Below are 26,902 nucleotides of genomic sequence, written 5' to 3'. Positions count from 1 at the left end.
CTACTTAGATATGATACCAAAAAATATTATAACCAAAATTAAATGGGGGATTTCTTCTTGAATTATCAAATTATAGTAGTTATAATTAGTTTTATTTCCATTTTTTTTATTTGGTTTAATTGAACACTTGAATGACTTGGAAACGAGATACGATAAACATTTATATCCGTGTGGCATGTTGAAAATTTTAGAATACTATTGCCATAACACACAGTCACTTCAAAACTTCAATGAACGTTTCTTCTTCTTTGTATTTTTTTTATTTTTTATTTTTGAAGTCTTGTTATAATGACACTTTGAAGTTGTTGACGAGGTCTTTATGGTCTAATAAGTATTTTCCCCTCAAAATCTGCATACTCTATGTTGTTCTATTTAGATTATAATTTTTTTTTTTGGATATCTTATTTATATGAGGAAGGATAGAACGAGTTGAGGAAGAAAAAACTCGTTGGAGGGATGTGGAGAGAGTATTACGCATGTTTTGGGGAGAAAATATTGGTATCCTTTTTATTGGTAGATTTCACCAGCAAATATGTTGATGAACAAATTCGGACTCCTCATTCACATATCTTGCAAGCAACTTTTGCAGTATTAAAAGGTGTAGACGTGTAGTGTCGTAGTACCAGTGTTCACAATTCCGAATGGAATATCATAATTCTGCTGGATATTTCGGTTTTAAAAAAAAAACATAAAAAATAATCTAGGGTTGAAATATTGATAATTTTGAAATTAGTTGAAATCAAAATATGATATGGGTTGAAATATTGTGAATTTCAATTTTTCTGATTTATGGAATTCCAAAATCCTAAATTATGAGTAGTACATAGAAGCAACATCAAATTCATTCCCCCTAGATATGCCCAATAATGCAACATTAAATTGCCAGAGCACACTATTAATAGTTTGATTGATAGGCACACCATAAATTTGTGAAAATAGGGCAGTTCCTTCCCTAAATTTGTGTACTTTATCTTTAGATAGTGGGCTTTATGCTGAGTTGCTGACACATTAGGACATTTTAGGGTATTGTGGACCTTTTTAATCATCATCTAATATATAGGACCGTTCTAAGTAGCAGTTAGGATTAAATGTCGCGAAAACCATGTGGTGGCTGAGATTGAATCTAATGCCTTGAGATTTGTGTAATTATATTAGCTATTATATTAGCATGAGAAGTTTAAGAAGGAGACTAACAAAGACTGTTTCTTCGGATTTTAGGAGTCTAGTCTACCATATTTTTGGCCATATTCTAATTAAAGTGATTACCCTAAAAGATTGAGATCGAACTAAGAAACTAAAGAGTTCGGAAACAAAATAATACTTCCTTGATTACAGGAAACTAAATATTGCTTTGTTTCCCAATATCCATTCTACTTTGTATCCCAATTTGCTCGCATTATTTCCTAAAACATAGCAATTAGAGAATCGAACTCTATAGTTTACCAAATTAAATCAAATTGTTCTTAATTTCATTGCATCAAAAAAATAAATCAACAACTAATTGATTTACTACCAATGAGACCTTAAGGTACATAAAAGTTAAATCAACCATTAATTGATTTACTACCAATGAGACCATAGGGTAGGGGTGGGCAATGGGCCGGGTCGGGCTAGTCCGATCCTAAATATTTAAAGCCTTTCAGTTATTAGGGCCGGGCCAGTCTGACCCTAAAGTCTCCATAGGGTCGGGTCGGGCCGGGTCATAAGTCTAAAATTCAAGCCCTGACCCTACCTTATACCCTCTTTAACAGTTTAGGGCCGAGTCGGGCCGGGCCTATATATTTTCTTCTTTTTACTGCATCAGTTTTAAAACTCATTTATATTACAAAAAAATTTCAAAGATTTGCAAACTCAAAGTCTCACCACTTTAAAATTTGAATAACAACCAATCTAGTAATAATTCTTGATAAGTCTAACAATTTAAAATGCATATCCACAATCTAATAAACTGAAGTACATAGAGACTCATATTTATATTTTAAAATTACAGTTAAAATGCACAATACACATTTTGAAATGAGCTTTCACTTACATAAATCCGTTATTTCTTGTACTCAAATCTCACCAAAATTACATTTAACATTGAAGAACACAAAGACAAATAAGAGTATAGAATGAGTTTTTACTGATGTCAACTTATTTTTCATTAGGCTAGTGCCCAGTGCTCATTATTGTTCTTGGCGACTAAGTTAGACGGGGAGTTGTGAGGTGTACGTGAGTTGTGAGATAGAAACAATTAGGTTTACAAGTTTTTATGATATAAGACAAGTTATTAGAAGTACCCATACAGTAAGTGATAAATTACAAAGGACAATGTTATTTTAATTGAAAATATGTAATAAGGAGTTGGATAATTTTAGTTGTGTATTTTATAGTGAAATTATAACTAGGGCTTGGTTAGGGTCGGACCTATGTTTCAGAACCTTTGCCTTGACCCTGTCTTAGAAAGCATTAGGGCCGGGTTCGGCCCTGCCTTAAACTCTGTGAGGGCTTTAGTTGTGAAGGCTTAGGGTCGGGTCGGTCAGAACCGGATTAGGGTCGTTAGGGCCAAATTCCCCTACCATAGGGTACATTAAATTTGTTTCCGATAAATGAATATTATCATCCCACTATAAAATAATTGAAAATGCATGTATACCAGAAAAATTGTTAAGGCTTTTAAATACTATATACTTTTGCTTGAATTTTTTTTGTTATTGTTGTTGTTATTAGAGCGTTGATAGAAATATTGTTAAATATTGAAATAGATACAGTGACAACCCACCCGCAATGCAAAATTTGTAAACCAATTCACAAGTTATAACTTGGCTGTAAAACACATCGTTTTGTCATGGGTAATGGGTTATTTCTAGTCTCTTACAAATGAAGTTTGATTTTTGCTAGCTAACTTTGGTTCTAAGGAGAAATGTTTGTACATTTTTTAACCGTGTATAGATTTTGGCCATTTCTTTATGACATTATAGGCAGAATAGAAAATAATACTCAAAATTACTGACTGTGTTCTTGAAATGCTTCATATGCAATGATTTGAAACCTCCCTAAATCCTCTATATGATCAATCTCAAATTTCTTTTATATGGAGGGTCTTCAAACCGTTAATTTCCAAGTAAAAGAAGCCCAACAACCTAGTTGGTCCTAGGACATAGAACAACAGACAAGCCCATAATTGAGCACCAACCGACCAAAGGTCTTTCAATTGTTTAATTTGGAAGGAAGAATACTACTATGGCAGTTGCATTGTCCTAAACCACAAAATTAATACCACCATATGATATGAAAATTTTGATGTGAAAATTCAGTTCCTAAACCTTTACGACTTTACCACACACTCTCGTAATCTTTTTTCGATAAGAAAAAATAGTAAAAAAGGGACGTGAACTAACCCCAAAAGTAACAAACTTTTGTTTTTTTTTGTCAATTATGGTGATTTTGGATGGGGAGATGACAGATTACCCTTATTGACGAATTCGCTAAGCATGTTATCCTAATTAATGAAAAAAAAGTTAGTTACCTCAATTTAATTTTCGAGGATAGTTCATCTACCTTTTTGGCTAATTTTTTATCTTTCCATAACAACACTCTCTCAATCTCTCATGGTCCACTAGGAGACAGGGCAAAAGCGAAAAATTTAGTATGTGGGGATTTTTTTATGTGGGCATGTGGGTCTACTAGTGTATTGTCATGTGTCCATACATATTAACCGTAGTTAGTGAGAGATTTAGCTTTAAAAGGAAAGTAAATAAGGTGAGTTTTATTTGTATGATTTTAGAGATATCCAAACCAAAAATTAAACAAAAATAAATGGGAAAAAAAAATACGTGGGATTTAGTATTATTCTTTTTTATTGGGTGCTCTTATTTTCCCTCATTCTCCTCCTCCATCCTCTTTTCATCAATATTCTTGACTACATAAGAAAAAAAATCTCTCTTTTTACGTTTCGACATTTAGACATGATAATCATCATGTTTAGCATTCTTCAATATTTAGACAAGCGACAAAAATTGCATCCCATGATTTTGGACATGATAGTCATCATGTTTAACATTCTTTAATAATGGAACAATTATTTAGTTTGTTTGTCATATCATTTTTTTTTCTTATTTTTTTCTTTAATTTGTTTGGGTACTGAAGTTTCAATGTTCTATTGGCCAAAAAATAAAGTTTTTAATGGAAGTTATTTTTCTTATAGATGTGATTTTTATTTTTTATTTTTTTATTCATCTGGTTTAAACAATATTTTGTAGGTGGGAAGAGGGGAAAAGAAATTTCACCACATATTTATTTTTATTTATTTATTTTGTTTCCATTTATTTTTGTTTAATTTTCGGTTTAGCATATCCCTAAAATCTTGCAAATAAAACTAACTTTATTTAGTTTCCTATTAAAGCTAAATTAATATGTATGGACAAATGACAATACATTATTGGACCCACATACCCACATACAAAAATCCCCACATACTAAATTTTTCGTTAAATTGGTGGAACGGTAAATTATATTCTTGTATGGTTTCTCATTCTTCTCTCTGTATTTCTTTTTACATTACTTTTAATTGTAAAATCAGGCTATTGAAGATGGACATCCAACTTAAAACCAATTGGTGATAAGTGGAGCGACCCAGGATTTATATATTGATTGGCTAGGCCTTAGACACCCAATGTGGGATTATAATCTCAACATGCCCCCTCATGTGTGGCATAATCTTGAGCCTAACACATGGATAATATTTTAAACGGGTGATGCGGAGTAACATGGGTCCTTTGGGCTAAAGAAATAGCCCGCTCTGATACCATATAAAGATTTGAAGAGTAAACACTAATAAGACATTCATAAACTGCCTTGTTTCATTAATCGACCAATGACACCATTTATAATATTTATATCCATGATACTTGCAATATTCTTTACATAAATATAAACTCATAATATGAAACAAATATTGGGGCATTGTATCCTACTATTTAAATATTGTTGAGATTATAATCCTACATTAGGTGTCTAAAGCCTAGCCAATCAATATATAAATCCTGGACCGCTCCACTTATTACCAATTGTTTTAAGTTGGATGTCCATCTTCAATATGGTATCAGAGCATGGTTTCTTCCTGCTCATTATTGTTTTCTTTTCAATCTCTTCTTTGAAAGTAGTTTGTTGAGAGTTGAAGACAATATGGTCTCAGGTGATAAGACCTCTACCAACAAGAGTAAGAACTCATTGCCTCCATCTTTAATTTCTCAAATAATGTGACAAAAGAAGGTTCGATCGACACTACCAACCCTTACTACTTGCACCATTTCGATAATCCAGGTATCACTCTAGTTTCAAAGCCGCTTAGCGGTGATAATTATCCTACTTGAAATCGTGCAATGACTATGGCGCTTAGTGCCAAAAATAAAATCGGTTTTGTTGACGGTTCAATCAAAGAACCATCACAAGTTGTTTCACCTTTGGAGTACATGCAATGGAAATGGTGTAATGATATGGTCTTGTCATGGATTCTTAATTCCATTGATAATGATCTTGCTAATAGTGTCATATACACTGATTCTGCGGCTAAGGTTTGGTCTGACCTCAAAGAGAGATTTTCTCAAAGCTATGCTCCAAGGATTTTTCATATTCAGAAGGCTATTGTCTATCATGCTCAAAATCAATTATCTATCACTACTTATTTTACTAAGCTTAGAAGCTATTGGGATGAGTTTTCATCTTATTGTTGCTTGCCTACATGTACTTGTGGAGCCATGAAAGCACTTATCGGTCATGGACAACTAATGAAACTCTTACAATTTTTAATGGGCCTAAATGAATCATATGCAGCTATACGTGGGCAGATTATGTTAATGAACCCCTTACCCATTGTTAACAAGACCTACTCTCTGATTCTTCAAGAAGAAAAGCAGCGTGAAATTTCTTCATTGGTTAACAATGGTACTGCAACAATGTTAGCTAATAGTGCTAAGTTTCGAGGCACTCGTGATAGTTGTGGAAAATTTCGTAAAGACAAGCTACATTGTGATCATTGTGGACGTGACAATCACACAATTGACAAGCGCTTTATTCTACATGGCTTTCCACCAGGCCATAGCTTCCACAAATCAGATGCTAATGGCAACATCAAGCCACAACGAGATGTTAAGAAGTATAATACATCTCCAAATAACCAGATAAAAGTGCCAACTTTTACGGCTAAGCAATGTCAACAAATTCTAGCTTTGCTTGAAGAAGGTACTTCTCAGACAAAGGCCAATGTTGCAGGTATATCGTCTCCTATATGTTATTCTTCGTCCATTCCGCCAAAGACTTGGATAATTGATAGTGGTGCCACAGACCACATGGTCTCATCTCCTTTGCTTTTGCAAGATTGTGTCACCCCTTCTGGATCACAACCTGTTAAATTACCAAATGGTGACTCAATTCTCATTTCTTCAATAGGTTCAGTAGATATTGATTCGAACATCCATCTCAATAATGTTCTATGTGTACCTTCTTTCAACATCAATCTAGTATCTGTTAGCAAATTAACTCAAGCACTCCGTTGCTCAATCACATTTTTTTCTAATTTTTGTCTCCTACAGGACCTAGCAATGACGAGGATGATTGGATTGGGTAAGTAGCGTGGTGGTCTCTATCACATACTTCTGTTTGCCTAAAGTGCCGCCAGTTGTTCATTCTAGTATCAGTCCAAATCAGTTTGATTTATGGCAAAAGAGACTAGGACATCCTTCTTCTAAGCATCTACAGCAGTTGGTTCGAACCAAATCTATTTCGATTTCTTTTTTCAATAATTTAAATCCATGTGAGTTTTGTCCGTTAGCAAAACAAAATCGGTTGTCTTTTGGTTTAAGCTCAATATCTACTACTAAAACATTTTCCTTAATTCATTGTGATATTTGGGGTGCCTACAAAACACCATCACACACTGGTGCACACTATTTTTTATCAATTGTGGATGACTTTACTCGTTGCACATGGGTTTATCTTATGCGTTTTAAATTTGAAACGCAGCAGCTTTTAAAATCTTTATTTGCGTTTGTTAAGACCCAATTTCAATGCAAAGTTAAGCAACTTCGTAGTGATAAGTGGAGCGGCCCAAAATTTATATATTTATTGGCTAGACTTTAGACACCCAAGGATTTGGGTGTCACTCACCCGATATCAGTATCGTTATATTGTGACAATCAAGTTGTTTTGCACATAGCAGCTAACCCCATATTCCATGAACGGACCAAGCATATTGAGCTTGATTGTCATCTTGTTCGGGACAAGATCCAAGCTGGATTGATTTCCACCAAGTTCGCGCCATCTTCACTCTAGCTTGCTGATATTTTCACAAAGCCACTAGGGAAGGCATCTTTCAAGTTTTTGTTGAGCATCCACACTCCAACTTTAGGGGGAGTGATAAGATTTGGTAGCTGTAATATGGTAGTTTCTAGTAGATTTGGGTAGCTAAAATAGTAGGATACAATGCCCTAATATTTGTTTCCTATTATGAGTTTATATCTCTACTACTAGTATAGCCTATAATGATCGTGGGCTCTTAAATTCATCCGGGACTTTTTCTGACGCATAATGCCCTTAATGAATAATAAAATCATATGCCTACCTATTTATTAATGAGGACTACTTTGTCTTTTGGTGTGTTTATAAATTTTCAGTACCAATTTTGTCCTTAAATAAAATAATTGCTTAACACCTTTAAATAGGGTCAATTAGTCTTTTCATGTGGGAATATATTCTAAAACCAAATCCACGCAATGCTCAATTGTACGCATTGTTATAAATGTCATTTATTAATTATTAGTAATAATTGGGTTCTTTAATAAGAGTTGTAATTAATCAGGTAATACGAACAGTCTCTTCTCCCTTCTCTCCCATCTCTACTGTTTCTCATCCTTTTTTAACCAACAAAACAAAACCCCCACTTCTTCTACATCTATCTCTCCCAATTGATATAGCCAATTCACTTTGTTCTAATATCAATACCACAGCACCTGAACGCCAACAGAAAGCCAAATTGTTCTGTAAAGAGACAACATTCAGTATTATGGTATAATGAATTAATGACTGAAACACAAGCTACTTTCAAAGAATAATATCGACTGTGGAGTGAGTTTATGACAGAGGCCACGTTGTATTAATCAAGAAACTTTTGTGGGGTTGTGCAGTGTGAAAACATGGAAATTCGTAACTCTATTTCTTGATATCTTAATTTTCTTCATACCTAGCCCTCTTGACAGGCTGCCTGTAGATTGAACATTCACTTCGTTTGGCTGCACAAAGGGGTCAGGTACCCGTTCACTATTACTATTTTGTTAAATGGCGACCAATTACCATTTTGTTCCTTTATTTATTTATTAATTTACTTTGTTATTTATTTGTGTTACTTTACAGATTGATCTGGGAGTTTTTGGTGGAGAAGTTTTATGCCAGGTAGAACTGATTTATATATTGGCGTCATATGCACTTCTTAAAATTTGCCCAGAACACTTTACTGCTGATATTGGCTTACTTCTTTCTTGAGTTTCACTATTTGCTTTATCATAGTATAACTAACTCTGTATAGATGGTTGTTGTAGCCAGATGCATTTCTATGTTCGGTTAATGAGGTAACAGTCACAAACTTGGTTGATCAGAGGGCCCGTAATGGTGCTATGAAATGCATATCTTTTTCTGATTCTCACAATTTTACATTTCAGTTCTAGCGATATTGACTTTATCCGTCTGATTCTGTTACGGTTCTTACGCCCGTCTCTCGCAACTGATAAAGCTGGGACTAAAATTGCTCAAACAATCACCAAAGGGGCCTTTAACGACCTTGACAAGTTATCCATGGCAAATGTGGAGGTAAGATTTGTTTTCTCCCTTAATCTGTCTTTCATCTTTATTCGTTATGCACATACTAACTAACTTTATGCTTCCAATTCCGGTTAGATCGAACAGAACTAAAGAAGGACTTCAGACAAATTTCACTGTTATGCGTGGTGGTTTCTAGCGTGGTCGTCGACATGGGAGGAAGGAGCCCATCAAAAGCCTACGGTCAAGACAATTCAGGTAGGCCTTTTTGTTTCCAAACACAAATCCGGATATCCTTGACACTCTGTTCCTCTTGGAGGGAGGTGTGTGATGTATTTTATCAAAAAGTTAATTATTTTCCTTATGTGATGCCTAATTTAGCGGTTTTTCTTTCTGGTGGTGAGAAAATGTCAAGTGTTTGGGGATTTTCTTGGTGTTATACACTTTAGGTGATGAAATACTGTATTATTTTAATATGGAAAGGTCTGGACCTTGGCAGTCGGTCCCCACCACGCACCACCACCACCACCACCCTGCTTTTCTTTTATAATTATGATTCAACATAAAGTTTACTATTATTTCGCTTCACATTTCAAAAATGATAGCCGCATTGCAAGTCTTTGGATGACCATGCGGATCACAAACACGATGTGATGAAAGCCTCCGAGAAACTAGGGAAAGTGTTGAATGAGGCGAGATACGTCTGTTGGTGGTAAACTTGCTACTGAAGAGTGGCTCGAAATGTGTGTTACTACATTGGCCTTACCCCATCCACACGCTACTCGGTTTAACTTAAAATTGATTTAATATTATTCTTCATGTTTACCTCTAGGTCCGACAAAGAAGCAAAGTTGAAAGAAAAAGTGCTTATCAAGGAACCGGATAAAAATAAGCGAGAACTTGAAAAGGAGAAAAAAAAATAGAACGTGAACAAGCAAGGAGAAATTGCGTAATGTAAGTGCAATTTTGCATGTGCTTTCCTCTGTGATGTTTTGTGGTCTTGGATTTAGAAGGAATATATGTTCGTGGGAAGCACTTGACTTCCTGTTCTGAGAATTTGTCTTTGTTATGTTATTAATTATTATTATTTAATATAATTTTATTATAATTTATTTGTTTTGCTTCAAACATTGCACGCCGAAGTTGTATATCTTTCTCCCATAAAACCATCGACAACCAAAAAGTACGGGGATTTTTGTGGGAAGTTTGATGTTGGTCTTCTTCTTGGTGATGTTAGTTTAAGGCCCGAGGGCATCTTGCCTAATCATGACTACCTGAAATATTAAGGTCAATGCTCTACTGAGGTGCTGATATTATACGCGATATTGAATGGGTAAGTGTTTGTTTAATATGGTATAGTGAACCTATTTATTATGTTTTGAAGCTCATTTACTCGACCTTTTAAGACTCCCCACTCAATTTTCTCCCTCCCATCCCTCTCTCTTTCGTCCACTTAATTCATAACATTGCTTTGGTTTCTTTTGATCTGCAAAAATAGGTTATATTTGACGAGGTGCACTATGTCAATGATGTTGAAAGAGGGGTTGTTTGGGAAGAAGTTATTATCATGCTTCCAAGACATGTTAATATTGTTCTCCTTTCAGCTACGGTATGTAGTTCTTACCCCTAAATTGTTTAGAAGATATTCATTGTAGAAACCTTTCTTGATACAAAGCTTATGCTTTAAGGTTCTCTCTTGCTGGTGCTCATTGGGATCAAGAATATTCCTCTGCTCTTATTGATGATTTGGCATGCTGATTTTTGGTATGAACCCAAAAGAGAATAGAGGTACTTGAGGACCCTCCATGAGCATTTGCAAAGATGAAGACATCATCTGCAGATAGCAAGTAAGATGACCATCTATATATGCTTGGAAGAGATTAGAGAAATAGAGAAAGGATCAAAGGAGGATTCTTTTAATTATTATGATTATCTTCTTAACAAGTAGGCTCGTGGACCTCCATTGAGTAAATTTGGGGTTGAGAACTTGAGAAAACTATGATTATCGAGCTACCATGTAGAATTGAAACCAAAGACCATTCCTAGCATTTCAAGGATATTCTACCCCAATTAAAGTAGGTAAATGCTTGATAAATCTTGTATGTAGTTCCTACCATTATTTAGGGGTGGAAATAATGTCATAAGTTCGTGAGCCCTGACCGGAGCTTGATAGAAGTAGTGCTTTCCCAAACCTTGCTCGCCTTTGAAAGTAAGCCCCTTACATCCCACTTCCGTATATCGAGTTACAAACGAGATTAGTGTTGAGTAAATTACTGAATCACTTTTTCATGAGATGGGTTTTTTTTTTTGCATTATTTCCTTCGTGTGTTTGTAATTGACTTTTTTGGGTTTGTAGTATAATAGCCGATACCACACCATCGACTGGAATCATTTCTTAAGTTTCTGCATGTGGATGTTGTAATTCCTCTTAGCACAGAAACAATGTTCTACACGATAGAGATCAAAACTACAGACCCTAGCATGTTAGTAAAATTATGACTAGGAGCCTTCACAATTGGCCAAAGTTGCCAACAAGAAGTTGTGAAGCAGTTGTGACACAACCTAGGGACCTGTCAGTATGACAACATTGCAAATGTTCCATTGAGTGGCAATATGTACACCTTAGGTTATACAAGAACCTCTGCACCATTATCCGCAGCGTGACCACAATGGAAACGGACTAATCAGCCCGACGATTGCCACCATATCTTGAACCACCAAGATTACCACTTCGCACCATCGGACTTTAAAACGACGCCTTGAAAAATTTATCTCGATACTATAATCGATTTACGATATTCATTCTTTCGTGGGCATAACCCCTGAAATTCACGTGGATGGTTAATAAACTTTAACAACACACACACACGTGGATGGATTTTTCTTACACAACGCAATTTCAAAGCGAAAGGGAAAACATGATTTGTCAAAACTTGGCCCGGGTATAATAGCACTTAAACATATGTCATTACTGTTTTCACTTTCAATTTGAACCGCATCGCCATTATTGAGATCACAACGGTCTTAATGGGCTTAAAGAGTCCAAATCCTAAAGCTTCATTTGGGTTCTTGGATAATGACTTATAACAATAATAGGAATTTTAAAATTTTTGTTTGTGTTCTTGCTTTGGTAAGTTTTTGTTTTTACTGAACTGTACTGCTAGGTTAAGATATTGTCCTGCTAGGTTAAGAAATCAGATCGTATACAGAGCTTCTTCCTGTGTTTGTGTCTTCGAAGACTTAGTATGATTTAAACTGGTAGATTAATCTTGGATAAAATGCATTTGAACTCTGACTGACAATAATATATAGTGATTATAGAAAAACTGCACTATAATGGATTGAACAATTGAATCACACTTTACCATAATAGAAGGTGCCCTAAATACTATAAACGAAAGAAGTGAGTTTCTTTTGGATAGTGAGTGAGAACCATTAAGGAAACTGGGAAGAAGGTACTAACTTCGAATTAGTTTTTTTTATTTGTGTTCATATAAGGTGTTGACCTGTGTTTTCCCATTAAAGGTTTGCGATCCACGTCCCGCTCAAAGGCTGGTTTGTCCAGGACTTAGGATTAATACTATGCAATGCTTTGCATGTGTTAGACATTTTAGACTCTAAGTTGTTGGGTTATCTTAACTGTTCAGTAATTCCCGAACCAAGGTGATATGACAGTCTGGCCTCCCTCTTGAGGTTTTATCTTGCATCTTTTTTTTGTTTTTTGTGTTTTTTTGGGATGATTTGAGTTGTGCCCTTACCATTGATAATATGCAGGCTACTTTTGTTACTTATGCCCCAAAGTGACAACAGATGAGCAGATTGAGACTAACTCTGGAAGATGTACACTTGATTGGCATGTTGGTGGATTATTCATTAATAATTATGATTACATGGTGTATTAGCTATTACTGAAAAATATAATAAAAGGAAATAAGTATGAGCACATGGTCTATAGTCTATATTTACCAATGAATAAGATTCACATTCAGTTTTCAGGGAAACTTGACTATTTTTTACTATGAATAGTGGAAGAGAACCGTTTAGAATTCAATGAAAATTTGGTTTATCCGACACGCATTACACATCATGGGGTCATAGTCTGCTCTTTTTCTCTTTAGGGAAAGCTATTCCTTGAGTTGAGATGCTACTGCTTAGATTAGATGGTTAGCTTAAGCTATAGCACGAAAATTATTGGTGGACTGCATCTTTGAGAGGAAACTTCACACTCAAAGTCACCTACAACAAAATTAGGAAGTTCATAACCTATCGAAAATGCAGCTCGAGTTCACCGATCGGAAGTTCATAACCTATCGAAATGCATAACAAGTGTAATCTTATCTACAAGATTAATATTGATACACGATCTAGAGAGCAAGATGAAGACATGGGATTGTTTTTGCAGCTAAGGAGTATATAGATGAGATTTTTGAAAAAGAAACCCCATCGGGTTGACCACATGTCGTCACGCCATCTTGTAGCAACTTGCAACCACCATCTCAAAGTTTTGATATTGTGGTCATCTCCAACTTCCCTTTGCATGTAAATGTTATTCTTTGTTTTGTATTAGCATTTTTACAACTTTTTTTTCTTCAGACTGGATCGACAAAATGCAACTCAGTTGTCACCGAGATGTGTGGTTTTGTTACAATCTATGCAGGACATTTCTTTACACAAAACAAACAACATGGCGGATCGTATGATTGTTTTGGATTTCTTACATACATTCTGCATTACTTTTCAATTATGGAGAAAATTCGGATACATCATGTCGTGAGCACATTCTTAGCTGCCATATGTCTTTAATGTGTCTCCTAATTGCAAAGTTAGCACCAACAAGTAGTCTCCGTCCAGTGAGCTTTGGGCTTAAGTATGGCATAGTAGGTTCTTCACCAATTGACTGGCCTGATTTACATATATAATTATGGCATGTGTTAGTATATATAACATAGTTCTAAATTTAAGTAATAGAGCACTTTCAAGTAAATTATACTAAAAAGGGAATTGGAAAAAAAAAAAGTTACTAAAGTACTTGGCCTTTGCTCAAATATGTAGCAGTACTTCCTTAAACTTTACAGTCTGCGTACTATAGAGTATAGACACAAACTATAAACGTACTCCAATCAAAAGAATCTCAAAATATAAAATGCAGCACATGAAAAATGAGAGATATTTTACTGATAATATGAGGAATGTTGAGTCCATTGGAGAAACGGCCAGTTGCACGATGAGTGGGATAGTCGATTCCATATGGATAAAGCGTCGGCCGAAAGGCGATTGTTAACGGATAGTTGTTGTTGCCACTATCCACAAGTGAATCGCCAAATACAAAAATGCACGCCTGCCGCTTGAGAGGAACAAAATGCCCAACACTATAACTATACTTATTACCATGGAAGCAAAAAAGCCAAGAGTTCTCCACGGTGTTTTCAAATGTCCGAATAAACAAGTGTTGAACACGTAAATCTCTTGAACTATCTGTGTTTCAACACACTCGACTCTGACACGTACAGAATGATGGGTTTGTGTGCCATTATATAGTATTTTGGTTGTAAACAAACACAGTTGCAAGTTAATATTTCTTGGGGGTAGGTTAAGCAGGTTTGTATGGAGGAAAGTTGAGTACTGATCGGCTATCCGCCATCCCAGAAATCTTTTCCTTTAAAAGTGCAATTCTGCATTGATTTCCATATGGTTTGGGGTGACAACTGTAAGAGCTATTCACTTATTTATAGGCAGGACAAAAGAGATACTAACATCTGCGACATCTATCAATAAAGAGAAAAAGAGGATAAGGGATAGTTGTTGATTCATCTTATATGAAACTCTTCTTACTAATCACTCAAGCCTCTGGTATCTGTTGTTGTTTTGAATGTTTTCATGGTGGCTACACTAAAACTGTTGGAAGCAAATTCCAAATCTTAGGTTCTTCCATGTTAGTTTTGAAACAAGATTAAAAAATGAAATTCTCTTGGTTGTTTTCACCCATGCATCTTCTACTGCAGATTTTGCAAACTCTTTCGGTTTAGGACATGACTTCGTCAGGGGGTGGTAGTGGAATGGGAGGTGACGGAGGAAGTAGCAGTGGGGTTTCATGAGCATTGGTTAAGGACAAGTCAAAAATATGATGAAAGTGTACCAGTTCAGTGTACTGGACCTCAACTGGTTTCTCTAGCACCAACAAAAGATGCATCTTTTGTAAAAGGTTTCCCTTCTGCTATTAAAACTCACACGGAGAGCCAACATAACGGGGGATTACTTATTGAAAACAATTACGCATTTGTGAACTCTCAGTCTGAAGTCCCCCATCTGTGGGAAAGAGTTAGCACACCGCAAGGGGCCTCTGCGCTACAGGACCAACCACAAGTATGCACATTTACTCAGTTACTCATCAGTAAATCTCATTCATACTTGAATTTGTACGTACCTTGCTTTATGCCTTTCTATAACTGTTTTTTATTTACTATACTTCATCTAAATCAATTAGCCTGCTGTTAATTGAGAGATCCTGAAGTTTCATATATTGTCACAACATGTGAGTAGAATCAGGTTTCCCGTTTAATTAGGTGGTCTAATTATTGAGAGTTCAAGACACAATACACGTATGTACACACTCTCCTATAAAAAAAAATTCTGTGCTTTCTCTCAAAATTTGCTAGCTTCCAAAAAACCCAATTTGAAGATTAATAAAAAAATGGCGAAGTAAAATTATGTTTACACTTTTCGGCAATTTTTTTTTAACATCGCGTGCATAGCACGTGCATCTTGCTAGTTTATGTAAAGAATATCGCAAGTATCGTGGATGTAAAGATTATAAATAGTGTCATTGGTTGATTAATAAAACACGCCAGTTTATGAATGTCTTATTAGTGTTTACTCTTCAAGTCTTTACATAGGTTTCAAATAACGTACCATAATTAAGGAATTTTATAATAGAGTCATCTTTTACAAATTTACCAACTATTGTGCAATTACATACAAAATTCACCGAGCTAAAAACATGGATTTTAGTGGTTTGACAATTTCTCTTTGGCCAACCACCCGATTTCATTACTCGCAACACATACTATATTGTAACTTTGAAATTGCGCCATGATAAATGTAAAAATAGTAGAATTCTAATATCATGTTAACAACACTAATACGTAATCCTACCGTTCTTACGTTTAAATCAATTCTTCTTACTCTCAAGTCATAATCATGCAATATAATGAGTAAGGATTCGTTCCACTCTTAAACCCTCAAGACTTAAATTAAATTCAACTAATCAAACCCAAAAGAAATAATGGTGAGAGTAATGATTTGATGTGAATTTTCTATTCTACCATTCCCAACAATTGAATCTAAACAAGACATAATATAAAGATTTGAACTTTATTTATTTAAACTCAATTTGAAACTACTCATGCAATAATTGAATTAAACTAATAATGACAAATAAGTAAATCTAAGGATTTAAGCTAATAAATAAATGAAAATGAAACTAGATTATGGAGAACTAATTAACTTTATTTATCTAATAGAACAATAAGAACAAGATATGATTGAATGAATAACAACTATTTTATTTATCTAATGAATGATATTCAATGATTTAAATAACTAAGCTAAAACAAAGAATGAAACTAATTAATAGAATGAAAACTAAGTAATTAACTAATCTAGATCTAACTATCTTTTTCTAACCCTAAACTCCATTAACATTAGCTTCCTAACCTAACTGCCATTAACAAAGAGTCAAGCTTTTGTTTTTATACTTCCAGATCCAAAAATCGTGCATGGGCTTGGAGCCATGTTTTGGGCCGGAAAATCGGGCCCAAAACCCAATTTCTTTAGTCCAAAATGGGCTCTTCAGCTGCAGTTGGCTTCGATAGATGTTTCGTCCACTTCTGCTCCTCTGATTGGGCCAAGGCTTGGACCATTGGAAAGCTCTTTTCGAGCCGGTCGTTTTGACATAAGCTACTCCCAATTCCGAGATCTGAGTCCAAAGATACGGCCTTCGGAAGTTCTGGCGACTTGTGCATTTGTTTACGCCTCGTTGACTTCTCTTTTTTGACCGGGCTTTACAAAGGCTTTGTCTCCTTGAATCTTGGCCTTTATTCACGTAACTCCTTAGCAACCGACCTTTGCTCCTTTATCTCGCTAAAAGTGGCACATTTCTCACATATAATAGACTTTGAAGCCCGAAATGCATAAAACACGTAATCGATATTAACTCTTAATTATTACTCACATAATTGGTCTAAAAGTATGATTGTTAAGGGGTTAAAACTACAGTTTTGGGCTCTTATCAAACCACCCCCAAACAGCATTTTGCTTGTCCCTCAAGCAAAGATGAGAAATTAGAATAAGTGACAAAAATGGAGTTCTATCTACTCTTTTTATTTGAATCGCGATTGCATTGACCATATGCAACAAGGCCTTAAACCACTAGGAATTCCCTAGTGGACGAGTTATAGCCTCGTGAGAGTTTTCCAGTGAAGGTACTCACAAACTTCATCTATACTACAACGACTAAGAAATAAAACTATTGTTTCCTCATTCATGTCTCAACTATCTATACATCTCACTAGCAATTGAATAAGAATAACCAAGTCAAAAACCTAAACTAAGATATGCATAATAATCAATCATCTATGATACAAATTGTTGGAAATAAGGTTGGATAGACGCCCACCAAGATAAGGATAAACCACTGAGTATAGGACTCTATCCTATCTGATATTAGATGAGTATAGGACTCTATCCTATCAGATATTAGATGAGTATATAACTCTATCCTATCTGATATTAGATGAGTATAGGACTCTATCCTATCCAATATTGAGGAGGTGGGAACCTCTATAAATAGACCCCCCACCTCTCACATATTAATAATCATCTGAACAACAAAAAAAGGCTCTCTCTCTCCTTTAATGGCAGCCTCCAACATTTTCTAAAGTAGAAGCCAGTAATTTGTGGAGATTCCATAGGTGGTATCCTCCCTAGCCATTGTCGGTTCTTGGTTCTTGGTTCGTGAAAAAAAAAAGGTTGCTTCCCCGCTCGGTTGGAACTTGACTCAAGCAAAGTTAAGAAGAAGAAGATCTTGAGTGTGTCAAGAACATCTTCTCCTCCGTATCAAAGCTTGGAACTTCAAATTGAAAGTCGTGACCAAGGTGCGATCTTACATTTCCCCAAGCTATTTTATGCATGTGGTATAACGTAATTGTATATATCATAGGAATCATGCATGAGATATCGATAAAATCCAACATTGGTATCAGAGCCAGTTTTCCATGGTTTGCATGCTTTTGTTTGCGGTTTGATCTTGTGATCTACAATTTTTGAAAAAAATGCGTTTTTTTTCAAAATATTTTAATTAATTTTTAAATAATTAGGTTGTTTAAAAATTAATTAGATATTGCTTAATTTTTTTGTAAAATAAATTATTTATGGGAAATAATTAGTGGAAAATTTTTTTCTAGGAAATTTTTTCTTAGAAATTTTTACATGGAAATTTATTTATGAGATTATTTCTCTATAAATTTTAGTTTTTTTTCACATGTATTTTTCCACAATTAAAAATTGACATTAGGATGTTTATTTTTACCATGCAGTAATTATTTGAATCTGGATTTTTACTATTGCATGAATATAAAATTGTTTGTTTTCTATCAACGGTCATATGAAAACTAAGGCACAATGCCTAAGTCACATAGACCCGAAACTTGTAGGAAAAACTGAACCGGATCTTGGGAGGCGGGCTTCCAAGAAACGCATGACCGCAAGCAATATAGGAGAACTTTGAAGCCCTCTTGTCTTGAAATCTGATAAGATAGAGACAGAGCCACCATCACCGAAATATACACCAAAGAGCCCCAAATCTATTCGAGATAGGAATGAGGCTCGACCACCACTAAATCTCTCCTACATCGATTATGGGGCGATGCTAAGGAACCAAATCCATATGATGTGTCATCGGGGTTTATTTTCCCACCCTCACGGGAAACAGAGGAAGTGGCTAGTAATTTTCGAATGGTCGATAGTATTTGTGAGGGATGAGGATGACTCCCGGCACCCGTGAAGCTTCTATGTTCATGGTTGACTAGCTCGTTTAGTTCTACATTGTTTTTGAAAGATAGGAAACTCTTTTTTTGTAGAAACAATTTTATGAAATGGAAATTTAAGTAGTAGATTTTTGCATATTCTATGTTATTGATAGTCAAATGCATTGATTTTATTTAATGGCTAGAATCATGCTAGTAGATTATCATGATCATCTCATATGTGAAAATGTGGATTACTTAGATTTAAATTTAAGAGATGATTCTTATTAAGTAGTATCTTATTTTTGGAATTCAAACTTGATAGAATGGCACCCGATGGAAAATCCCCGTTTACGATGCTACCCGAAAAAGGAATTGTTAAACGATAAGAATTACGAACTTTGGTCTAGGAAAGTTAGGCTAATTCTCGCGATAGGAAGGTCATTGATGTAATAACCGAGACGAGCGTAAACCTACGCCGAAGGATTAACACAAGTCTGCTTATCTTGTTGTACTTAAAAAGTACAATGAGTATACAAGCAAAGATGATGTTGCCAATTGCCATACTTGGCACCATGAGGAATGACTTCATGATGCGGTATGATGGCCTTGGATCGGCAAAAGAGCTATGGGAAGCAATAAAAGCGGACCTTGGGGTAATGCGACTACTTGCCGTGAGAGGCTACAAATGAGCTTTGACAAATTTATCAAGTCTGCCCCATACCTCTATGACACAACATTGCACGGTGATGAGAAACATGGTTCTTTGAGTTAGCCCAAGCGGGGCAGTCTGTCAAATGAACAACAAATTCAAGCTGTCATTAGGTCTTTACCTAAAACTTGGGAACAATTTCGTCTTATCTTGACGATGACGACGATATCACAAACTTTGCACAGTGCAAAAGGAAATGTGAAACGAGGAACAAAGGCTTCTCAATGAAAAGCCCGTTGTTCAAACCGAAGCAAATGTTGTCAACTCCAAAAAGGAAGGCTCCTTGGAACAAGAAAAGTGGAAAAGGGAAAGGCAAGGAAAAGGCCAAGCCTAACCCACAACAAAAGAAACCTAGGAAGTCGATAGACATGACTAGTGTTGAATGCTTCCGTTGTCATCGGATGGGACACTATGCTGGGGCATGTCCTTCTCCCCGAGGTGAGTTTTACTTTAAGAAATCTTGTCAATGTGATAAGTATCTTGTCATCTTTGTCTGATTCATCACAATATTGGATTGTAGATTCAGCAAATGACAGACCACATAAGCGGGATAGGTCCCTATTTGAAGATTTCCTGAAACTTCCACAAGGAACTTCGGAGAGTCCACATGGGAAACCAAAGTGTTGCGATGTTTTGGGCACGTGCACACTTGTAGGTTGGATTTTGCGAGTGGGAGATCCATCCTTATTGAAGAAGTACTCTTTGTACCCTCAATTAGGAGAAATCTTTTATCAGTTTTGAAATTACTTCAAGAATCCTATGTGTTTAATTTTTCCCAAAACTTCGCTTGAGATATCTTTAAATAACAGTTTGATAGGTCATGCTTATTTAATGAATTCTTTTATGACATTACACTTAGCACAAACTGAAGTTTTTATGTCTAAAATGGTTGGTTGCCAATTGTGGCATGCTAGACTAGGACATATTGGACACAATAGGATAGACCGCTTAGCAAGGGGAGGGTTATTAGGTAACTTAACCTCTGTTAAAATGGAAACCTGTGAAAGTTGTCTTGCTGGAAAAGCCACCAAGAAACCTTTTGGGAAAGCCCAAAGGGCAACTTATCCTTTACAACTTATTCACTCAGACATCTGTGGACCAATGAATGAATGTAAAGGCAGGCATGTGGCTTTGTATTTCATTACCTTCACAGATGACTATACACGTTTATGGGACCGTGTACTTGATGTCTCACAAATCAGACGCCTTGGACTATTTTAAAAAGTACAAGAACTTAGTTGAGAATCAACTTGATAGGACAATAAAGGCCTTAAGAACTGACCGCGGACGTGAATATCTTTCTGATGAGTTTAAGGAACTCTGTGAAAATAAGGGTATAGCTAGACAGCTAACTATTCCTTATACCCCTCAGCAGAATGGTGTCTCTGAGAGAAGGAATAGAACCCTGCTGGACATGGTTAGATCTATGATGGCTCAGGCTAACTTGCCTATCTCATTTTGGGGTGATGCATTGTTAACGGCTGCGCACATACTTAACCTAGTTCCTTCAAAAACTGTTGACAAAACACCCTATGAACTATGGACCGGTAGACAACCCGTTTTGAACTACCTTAGACCACCATGGGGGTGTCGCGGCCTTTGTCACTTCTCAAAATCGAGAATTTGGAAAGTTGAGTGCTCTGGAAAAGAAGTGTATCTTTATAAGATACGATTGAGACTTCTAAGGGGTATGTCTTCCTAGGGGAGGATACTCAAGGGCATGTCACGAAATAGAAGCACGTAACGCCGATTCTTAGAGGATCAATACCCAATGAGGGGTGAGGTTGATAAGGATATACAACTTTACTGAAGTTGATAACCTTATAACTGGCGATGAACAAAGGCGAAGATGAAACTTTCATCAACCCCGATTCTAGTAACAATGGCATTGGTCAAATGATTGATCAATCCCAACCTCGTAAGAGTGTTAGAGGCCATATCCCCAAACGCGTCGGTTTGAGATTGAAGGGGGAGATAAATATGACCAATGCACTTACAAAAATATCCGATGAACCTAAAACGTTCAAGGAGGCTATTTAAGGGTCCAATACAAGTAAGTGGATGGAAGCTATGAAGGAAGAATTGGAGTCGATGAAAGAAAAAAAAAAGTATGGGACTTAGTTGATCTACCTCCAAACAGAGATCTATTGGGAACAAGTGGGTTCTCAAGATCAAGAAAAAATGCGGAAGGGAACATAGACAAATTCAAAGCTAGGCTTGTTGCAAAAGGTTACACCCAAAAGAAGGAATAGACTATGAGGACACTTTCTCACCAAGAGTGAGATTTGCCTCCATATCGTCTCCTCTTGTCAATGGTTGCCCATTTAGATTTAGAGCTTTACCGATGGATGTCAAAACTGCTTTTCTCAATGGAGAATTACAAGAGGAAATCTATATGGATCAACCCACTGGTTTTTCAATCAAGGGTCGGGGAACACAAAGTGTGTAAACCGAAACAGATCCATATATGGTTTAAAACAGGCCTCTAGCGGTGGAATCTGAGATTCCATGAAGCAATGCTTCAAGACAAATTCGAAATGGTAAATGAGGACCATTATGCGATATGTCAAGACATCTAAAAATGGTTTTGTGATTCTATCTCTATATGTGGATGACATTTTGTTAGCGGGTAACAATAAGGCATTGATAAATTCCACTAAGGAGTGGTTGTCATTAAACTTCAAATGAAGGACATGGGTGAAGCAAGTTATGTCTTAGGAGTTAAAATAACTTCGTGGATCGGCCCAAACGCTTTGTTATTATCTTTGTCTCGGAGACATATATCAAGAAGGTTTTGGAAAGATTCAACATGACCGATTGTAAGCAAGTGGATCTCCCAAGTAAGTCTAGGAGAGTCTTTGAGTTCTAAAATGTCTCCCAAGAATCCTACCAAACTTCGGGCTATGAAAAATGTACCATACTCAAAGCGCAGGTCGGGAGCCTTATGTATGCAATGTTGTGTACAAGGCCGACATCCGCTATCTGCGGTTGGGTTAGTATCAAGGTTCCAAACAAATCCACGGGTCGCATTAATCGGAAGTCTGTCAAGAAGATAATGAGGTATCTAAAAGGCACCGTGGACTACTCACTTGTCTACCAAGGGAAAGATCTTAAAAGCTGATTGGGTACTACGATGCCGACCGGGTGGAGACCTTGATGAGAGGAAGTCAACTTCAGGATATACCTACATAATGAATGGAGGTGCTATATCCTGGAGCAGCAAGAAGCAAACTTCCATAGCACTTTCAACTATGGAAGCTGAGTATATTGCATGTTGCTCTGCCACACAGGAGGCTGTGTGGCTCAGACGATTCATCAAACACTTGTCAGTGTTCTCAAGAGCTGCTGAACCAGTTCACATCTGGACTGACAGCATGGCTGCTCTTGCATATGCTAAAGATCCAAAGTACCATGGAAGAACCAAGCATATAGAGTTAAAATACCACTACGTACGACAAATGATACTGAAAAAGAAAGTGGTTCTACAACATATATCCACTGATCAGATGGTTGCGGATCCACTGACCAAACCTATTCCAAAGGAACTCTTCCTTGCACATGTAAAAATGCTTGGGTTAAAGAGGATGTGATTATGTTAAGAACACTTTGATGGTTTAATGAATAAAAGTGCATTCTTTCCAGATCGATTGCATTCTCATTATACTGTTTATCATCTCATATGTATGTCAGTAGGGTTGACTGGTTCACTCACATGAACAGTCACTTCCATTTTAAACAGTGGGAGTTTAGCTTGACAAGTCACTAAACCTTATAGGAAGGGTGGACCTAGTGTTGAGTCATGCCCCTTCTTATAATTGGATAAGAAGAAACAGGGCTTCATAGGGAAGATTACTGTCTAAACCTACAAACGGTTGTTGCCAAGTGGGAGCATAGTATCCTTGGAATTGTCATTAGGGATGACAACACTTGCATGGTATGAGTGGACATACAGATATCTATTGTTGAGTAAACAAATTAGATACTCTTGCCATGACATGTTTTCACACAACATGTGTATAGTTGACCACACGAGAGCAAGAAAAGAAATATCCCTAAAATTCTTGCTATGTGAGCTCTATTGATATATTTTTGTTTAAAACATATCGAATGGTACCCTCCTTGAACTTTTGACCTTGTCAAGAAAAATAAGAGGACTACTCGTAACTTTGGTTTGCTCCCCACAAGCTTTACTAAAAGGTTTGGATGCATATCTTGGGAAGTTGGTAGAACTCGGCGACAATGACTTAGCGTCAAAGGGTAAAAGAACCGGAAGGTTTATCACACAATCACCGGATTCTACGGCCGGACAATTGATGATAATTGTGAATCTTGTGATACGTTTTTGACTTTATGGTGTGGACTCATAGGGATGAGTGCTATTTGTCAAAGTGATGAAACAAACAGATCTTGGGGTATACACACACTCTCTGGATATTAGGTTTTCGGATTCATCTTCTTTAAGATCACTTTCATGGTAGATCACTGTGTCGTGCTTTTCATTGCAACTTGCTACTTCACAGATATCATGATACGTGTGCTAGGGTCACACGAACCATTTGCCGTGTGAGACACACAAATGGCTAAGCATTCTACTTAAATGCTTCTCTTAGAAACCTTCTTCGCCGTTGTGGGCGAGTGGGAGATGTTGGAAATAAGGTTGGATAGACGCCCACCAAGATAAGGATAAACCACTGAGTATAGGACTCTATCCTATCTGATATTAGATGAGTATAGGACTCTATCCTATCAGATATTAGATGAGTATATAACTCTATCCTATCTGATATTAGATGAGTATAGGACTCTATCTTATCCAATATTGAGGAGGTGGGAACCTCTATAAATAGACCCCCCACCTCTCACATATTAATAATCATCTGAACAACAAAAAAAATGCTCTCTCTCTCTCCTTTAATGGCAGCCTCCAACATTTTCTAAAGTAGAAGCCAGTAATTTGTGGAGATTCCATAGGTGGTATCCTCCCTAGCCATTGTCAGTTCTTGGTTCTTGGTTAAGTGAAAAAAAAGGTTGCTTCCCGTTCGTGGTTGGAACTTGACTCAAGCAAAGTTAAGAAGAAGAAGATCTTGAGTGTGTCAAGAACATCTTCTCCTGTAGATCAAAGCTTGGAACTTCAAATTGAAAGCTGTGACCAAGGTACGATCTTTTTCCATTCACTAGGCTATTTTATGCATGTGGTATAACGTAATTGTATATATCATAGGAATCATGCATGAGATATCGATAAAATCCAACACAAATATATATACTATGAGTAATACTATGAAATGCCTAGCAGGTTCGTTTCTGAAAACTCGGAATAGCGTCCTTAAGTAGGTCCTCACATAAATGTCAAGACAAAACCACTCGATTTTTTCGCTCAAGTTTCGCTACTCCGGTGTGTAGTGGGCACACTTTACCTTTACAATCTCAATGACAACAAGGAAGCGAGTCGATCAAACACATCCGCCACTTACTATCACACTAACCTATTCCTAATTGAGCTAGAGGTCTTTATTAGGTGTTGCGGGATTAGGAGATGGTTTAAGAAGGAAAGAAATGGATATTCAAAAGGACAAGTCCGAGATAATAGAGTCTTCATATTATGTAACTTAGAAAAACCTTGTTATTTTCTTTTGCTTCTATACTTTGTTTCCATCCTTAGCCATATTTTTCTTTTTCTTTTTTTTTGGCTTTTGACTCCCTTTTATTCTATTTTTGGAGTTTTATTTATTTCTATTTTTTTTTTTCTTTTCCTTGGATGGAAACTTCTTTTCTTTTTTTAAAGCAACTAACTAATTTTTGTTTTACACGTGTTTTTTCTCTTCTTCTTTCTTCACTCATTCTATTCTCGGACTTATTCTAGATTGGGTAAGTTGATTTTTTTTTATTTTGTTTTGTTTTTGTAACAGGGTAAAGAAATTGTGGTTTATGGAAGGCTAAAGAAAGGCTCAGAAGGGCGACTAGCGGAAAATAATTCATAGGTTTGAATTTTTGGCTATATCGATCCAAAGAGGGCCTAAATTCTCGCTTAGGATATGGCATAGTGATCAAGCAAGTGGACGTGTGATTTCTCTATCCGGATTTTACTTCTCCCTTGTGTCATTTCTCAAATGTTTAAATTTCTCATATAAGGCTTTTTAGGCTATATTCTCACGGGATTTGTAGAATAAGTACTCTAGCCTAGATTTGAAAACTTACTACTAACAATCATAGATACTCATGTAATATATTTATAGATAGATGCAAAGATTATTACCTACATATTAACCTAAGTTTCTAACAATTATTCGATGCAAAAGCTACGTGAGACTTCTAGATTGTTAAGAGCATAGAGAAAGAAAACAATACCAATATTCCTAAGTGTATAGCATAAACTTATTTATTTATATTTTTAAAATTTTTAACTTAAAAACAAATGCATATTATACATATCTATATCCTAACAGATGCCTTAATTATACATATTTCTATGCCCCCAAACAAGAAGCATGCTTTGTCCTCAAAGCATTTAAATAAAGAGGGTAGAAAAATACCATGGAAATGCGTGAAATTCTGGAACATCTGCAAAACAAGGTTAGAACATACTAATATAGGAAATAAAAAAACTGACGTAACTCTATAAGAGCTCCACCCATTATGGGGTTAACAGAATTAAATTGCTTGGGACATAAGCAGACACTAATTGAAACTAAAAACTTACCTCCACTCCAAATAATTTACTCGTCATCCTCCTCTTCTATAAAGAAGTGAGGTTCCTTCGCATCCCTGCCATGCCATTATAATTTGCCAAGCTTGCCGCCATTTATCATCTCTACGGATCCTAACCTCGTTAAGCACCACTTGGTCGGATGGGGTGTAAGGTGCAACTGATGAGGTTGTATCCTCCACCCTTGCCAAGTCATTGCACGGAAAAGATCGAATAATAGAATTATTGGTGGGTCTCACAATGTCGAATTCTAACCCAAATTCGCGAAAACGGGCACAAAAAACGAGGAAGAAACATAGTATAATACGGCAAACTAATATAGGCATAAGAAGATACTTATGCCTCATGCTATGGGCTCGTGCTAAACTAGACATTAAGGTCTTAGGAAGGTCATATAGCAGCGTTCCTCGACTAAAGCAAGGAAAACATCGCAAAGTGGCATCATTCGCGAAGAAAAATGTCACTCCCCTAATATGTTTAGCATGATAAAGAACATTACCGTATCACATTAAGGGACAAGCTACCAAGGGCTACGTTATATGTCCCTTGGTCCTCTACACGAAAAATGCCGACCCATAAGCCTCATGCAAAAGTCATAAGTGTAGACATGCATATTATCTACCCAATAGCATCATGGGTCTTGTATTTCAAATGGGCATGGCAAGTCCA

At 36.3% G+C, this 26,902-nt stretch overlaps 1 protein-coding gene across 1 annotated transcript; it reads left to right on the top strand.

The window, feature by feature from the left end:
- Nucleotides 1-5,357: 5,357 nt before the first annotated feature.
- Nucleotides 5,358-6,085, top strand: LOC147508958 (uncharacterized; the record flags this gene model as incomplete). The annotated part of the gene is made up of 2 exons (XM_086597678.1): nt 5,358-5,941; nt 6,079-6,085. Coding segments are annotated over 2 exons (591 nt in total), but the record flags the coding sequence as incomplete, so codon positions are not given.
- Between the last annotated feature and the right edge of the window lie 20,817 nt (nt 6,086-26,902).

The sequence above is a fragment of the Coptis chinensis genome, chromosome 3 (assembly GCF_015680905.1).
Source record: "Coptis chinensis isolate HL-2020 chromosome 3, ASM1568090v1, whole genome shotgun sequence".
NCBI classification, from domain to species: Eukaryota; Viridiplantae; Streptophyta; class Magnoliopsida; order Ranunculales; family Ranunculaceae; genus Coptis; species Coptis chinensis.
Note: the sequence above shows the minus strand (reverse complement) of the source record. Positions and strands in the feature narration are given on the sequence as shown.